Genomic DNA, 5,118 nt, shown 5'->3' with positions numbered 1-5,118 from the left:
AGTTGTACTTACGTACAAATTACTTGTAATCTCGAATTCTAAGTAATATGCATCAATAAACAGTACTTCATGCATAAAAAATGAGTTTAAAGAGTTTTTATCAAATGTTTTATAATATAATATAGATAAAATGATTTCAAATGTAACTAACCCTTTATTAATAAAAACAAAATGCATTAAAATGCAAGAATTTTGTTTAAGTTTATGAATAATTTTTTTTCCTCAATTAATATAACCAACCATTTAATTCATCACGTTCCACGCCCATTTGGTCATTTAAAAGTATTCGTGATTAAAAGTTTTCAACTTATATATAATATTAATTGACTTTAATTAATAAAAAAATTATCATATAAGTTTACATGATTTCTACGTTAACAATTGCGACAAGCACTAATAGAAATTAACCAGAATGGTGGTGTCTGATTGGTTTGAGCTTGGCTCCAAAGGTAAAAAGTAACAGGAGGTCTCAGGTTCAAATCCAAGAAAGAATAAAAATTTTCTTATGGCCATGGAGGTTCAAATACGGTGACTCTAGTCTATCTGCAAAGTAGGTGGTCGCCCTGGGATTAGTCAGCTCCCATATCGGGTTGGATATCCAGGTTAATAAAAAAAAAAGCACTAATAGAAATTGGGCTTATACCAACGGAAGTTTCTGATTGGAAATCCTTGTCGGATTTCCTAAAAAACATTTTTTTTTTTACTAATTCTATAATTCTGATGGAACTTCATCAAAAAAAAATGTTAGAATTTTCCTACGGAATGCATTATATGAAATTAAAAGATGGTTTTATAACTAGAAAAAAAAAACGAACTTTATTATTAGGGAAAAAAAAGATTCACTGTTACCAGAAAGCAAAATTTGTGTTATTTTGATGCAATTTGACCAAATTATCACATGTCAGAAATAAAACATGCAATTTTCTGGGAAACATCATACATGGTAGGCCTTATTTTTGGGTTCGAATTCACACATCTTATTGCTATGATCAAAATCGATGTTATAACTTTCTTCATTTTTGGGCTGGGAACCGGAAGACGATGATCCAACAAATCCTTGACCTCAATGTTTTCAGTCGACGATGACGTTAAAAAAGTAATTAGATCACCTGCATGCTCTCCTTTCATCACTTCTAACGTTAGAACCCCGAAACTATAAACATCACACTTTTCTGTTACCTTCATGGAACAACCAAGTTCTGCAAACAATATATCGATAAAAATGCGTTGAGATATATGAAGCTACTTTAAATCTTTCTTTAGAATAGCTCTTTTAAAAATATGACACACTACGATAAAAATCAATTTTATATGAACAAAAAAACGTGTTTCCTAAAGAAAGGTGTTGCAATATGATGTTAGCACTTTTTGTTTATTCTAATAAATTTTTAGGACATTTTTCAAAAACACGAAATATTAGGTTTTTTATAGGATATCTTTGAGAAGTGTGTCATATATATATATATATATATATATATATATATATATATACTAGAAATGTACTCGCGCAATGCAGCGAAATACATCTCGATTTTAATATTTCGTTTTATTTTGTCCCTTGTCGATATTATAATATGGTTTTATTTAGTTTTGAGAAGAACGATAATGTTTTTATTTTTGAATAAAATATAAATTTGAAGATATTTTAAGTTTTTTTAAAAAATATATCGATATTAGTATCAAATTAATTATTTAAAAGTTCTTGTTTTGTTGTGTAATTTCTTTAATTCAATTTTTTTATTATAATTTAATTTAGGTTCAATAAGAAAGTAATTTATTTTTGATTTAATAATATAGTTTTTTATAAAGATAATTATCCCAATTATATTTAAAATAAAATATTTATCCAATATTTGATTATATTTATGTATTAGTTAGTTACACGAATTCAAACATAAAGCTTTAATAAGTTATTGTACTTATTTATTATTTACTTGTAAATTATAATCTTGAATTTTAAGTAATATACATCAATAAATAATACTTCATATATAAAATAATTTTAAAGAGTTTTTATCAAATGTTTTATAATATAGTTTTTAAGATGTTTTAAAACCTATATTCTTATCGTAAGTTCTATGAAGTTGGTTTGATGGTCTATCTCAACTCTCAAGTTAACATGGGACAAAAAATTACCTGGTGCAAGGTATCCGTACGTTCCGGCAAGGTTACTCCAGTTAGATGACTCGAGATTCAAAATCTTGGACGTGCCAAAGTCCGAAACACACGCTTCACATTCCGAATCGAGCAAAATATTTTTGCTCGATATGTCTCGATGAACAATTGGGGGTGAACAGTCATGGTGCATGTAAGATAAAGCATGAGCGACACCTTTGATAACGTTCACCCTCTTGTTCCAATCGAAAGCTTGAGCAACTTCGTCGTTGTTCAAGCTTTCAACCAAACTACCCCCTTCAAAATACTCGTAAACCAGAAGCGAGTTTTGAGCGTGCGAACAGTACCCATGTAGTTTCACGATGTTTCGGTGTCTTATTCTCGTCAATGCCCTAAYTTCKTTMAGAAAATCAWCRCGATTCACCATTTCTGAGGACGAATGAAGTCTCTTCACCGCAACTGTTTCACCCGATGCCATATTCGCTTTGTATACACTCCCGCATCCTCCTTTTCCGATGCAATACGCTCCATTGAACTCCCCGGTTGCCTTCAGGATTTGATTGTAAGTCTTCCTTCCATCAAAAGTAGAAATCGAAAAGAAATCTTCGCCATTTTTATCTTCATCGTCCATCGATGGCCTTTTCTTTCTCCAATAAAAGATGAAAATTCCCGAAAGACCACAAAATAAAAACGCTCCAAGAAGTGAAAGGGAAATCAAAAGCACAAGTTTATGGTTTCGATTTCGGGTTTGCGTTATTGATCTACATCGCKGCAATCCGTTAACATTACCGCACAAACCTYTGTTCCCTTCTAYCGAAACATTCATMAAGCCTTTGCTAAMGGGAMTCGGRCCTTCCAACTGGTTATACGAGAGATCAATGCTCCATAATGCGTTCATTGATTCCATGGTCTTCGGAATATAACCAGAMAGTTGATTGTGAGAAAGATYGAGCGTCTCCAAACTAKTSAGACTTGARAGMGAAGATGGTATCTCKCYRGTGAGCGAATTATGACTCAGATCAAGAWCAKATAAGTGAAACAATCKACCGATTTGAACYGGGATYTCRTGAGTAAATYYGTTGTTGCTCAAGTTTAAGTGAAAGAGTTTTGAGCAATTCCCTAAAGAAGATGGAATCCGCTCATTAAACTTGTTCATCGACAGATCAAGATACGAGAGTTCATCTAGCGATCCTAGATTCATCGGCACGACACCAGAAAGCTGGTTATTGCTTAAATAAAGGTTCACCAGGCCAGATATCCTTCCAAATTCTTTCGGTATCTCTCCGACCAAATCATTAGAAGAAAGATTAAGTACTTCTAGTTTTGGTGAGTTTCCGAAAGAAGGAGGTATATTGCCACTGATTCGATTCCCTCCCATCTGCATMGTGGTYARGTTTCTACACTTACTCCAGTTGTTAGAGAGTTCCCCRTRAACCTTATTATCGTTRAGATTGATGTAATTGAGATGCRSATAGACACCRAAGCTYTCSGAAAKATCTCCGGTGATCTGGTTTCCATCAAAACGTACTCGAATCAAACTCGAACAGTTGTACAAACTMYTYGGAATTYGACCWGTRARATTATTATYWCCAACTARRAGCMTCTYAAGTKTCCCTCYGYYRCAGATTTTATCMGGCAAACTACCRGAAAARCTGTTGTTRGTAATTTCTATTASARTCAGCTTCAGTTTTYCCATTTCTTGTGGAAWKRRACCAGAWAATTGATTKTYMCTWAGAGAMAATMTTTCTAAAYTYTSTAGWTTAYCAAAYGAAGRTGGAATGGAACCRTTGAGTTGRTTGMYMCCYAATTSCAGAKWAGAAAGGGATATCAWATTTCCTAACKCTTGCGGWAGKGGACCAGAAAGTTTGTTCGAGTRKAGACGAAGAAGAYRRAGRGAYYYGAGYTCACCTAAAGACYSWGGAATCGGACCRCTGAGATTGTTCATTTGGAGCTCCACCCATCGGAGGGACTTCAATTTGCCAATATCTGTGGGGATTGATCCATTTAAATGATTCTCGAAGAGAATCAAGACGGTTAGCTTCTTCAGATTGACAAAAGTTGTGGGAATAGAACCAGTAAGATAGTTGTTGTTCATATGAAGCTCTTCAAGATCAGAAAGATTTCCCAGTTCATAAGGAATGGAACCAGAAATGTTGTTATAATTGAGATAAATATAACTCAATTTAGACAACTGACCCAAACAAGTAGGAATAGAACCGGAAATCGTGTTGTTATACAAAGCAAGCTCAGAAAGGAACCTCATCTCGCATATGGCTCGCGGAATCGAACCCTTGATCAGCTGATTATCAAACAAGTGAAGGGTGACAAGATTTGTTAAACGTCCAATTTCCGGTGGGATTATCCCGGAGAATTGATTAGAAGAAAAATCAAGATACACGAGGTTTACCAGGAGACCGATCTCAGATGGGATGATTCCAGAAAAGTAGTTTAAACTAAGTTCCAAATGTGTAAGGTTTGGAAACGATGAAAACGAGAAGTGTTGTAGAGTACCGTTTAAGGAAGAAGACGAAAGGTTCAACCTGGCAATGGTGCCATCGGAATTGCAGGAAATCCCATACCAGTTGCATGGCGATGACGTTGTTTGATGGGTCCATGAAGGAAGTAAGATGGTGTGGTTTTGGGTTTGGAGGGTTGATTTCCATTTGAGGAGAGCATTAAGTTGATCATGGGAAGAACTGGGATGAGCAAGACATGGGATACAGAAAAGGGTAGCAAATAAGAGTGTGATAAAAGGGAAGAAGGTGGGTTTGTTGATGATGATAAGAGGTGCCATTGCCATGGCTTGTGTTTAATTCATTAGGAACAATGCTGTTGATGCCATTTATAAATATTGTTAAAGACATAAGTAATTGCGTTTGGAGTCCTCCACAAATTAATTAATTAACCACAATTTTCCAGCCGCAACAGGGCTGTAAACGAACCGAACGAACACGAAAGGAGACTTGATCATGTTCGTTCGTTTAACTTAACCGAACACGAACA

General features: G+C 34.5%; 1 protein-coding gene across 1 annotated transcript; it reads right to left on the bottom strand.

Moving 5' to 3' along the window:
- Positions 1-894: 894 nt before the first annotated feature.
- Positions 895-4,915, bottom strand: LOC112508622 (MDIS1-interacting receptor like kinase 2-like). The gene is made up of 2 exons (XM_025113295.1): positions 2,137-4,915; positions 895-1,199 (listed from the first exon to the last, which is right to left on the bottom strand). The coding sequence occupies exons 1-2, from the start codon at positions 4,913-4,915 to the stop codon at positions 895-897; spliced, it is 3,084 nt and encodes a 1,027-aa protein (XP_024969063.1).
- Between the last annotated feature and the right edge of the window lie 203 nt (positions 4,916-5,118).

The sequence above is a fragment of the Cynara cardunculus genome (genome assembly GCF_001531365.2).
Source record: "Cynara cardunculus var. scolymus isolate 2C chromosome LG 3, CcrdV1, whole genome shotgun sequence".
Lineage (NCBI taxonomy): Eukaryota > Viridiplantae > Streptophyta > Magnoliopsida > Asterales > Asteraceae > Cynara > Cynara cardunculus.
The sequence above is the reverse complement of the archived record's forward strand: the minus strand, read 5'-3'. Positions and strand labels throughout refer to the sequence as shown.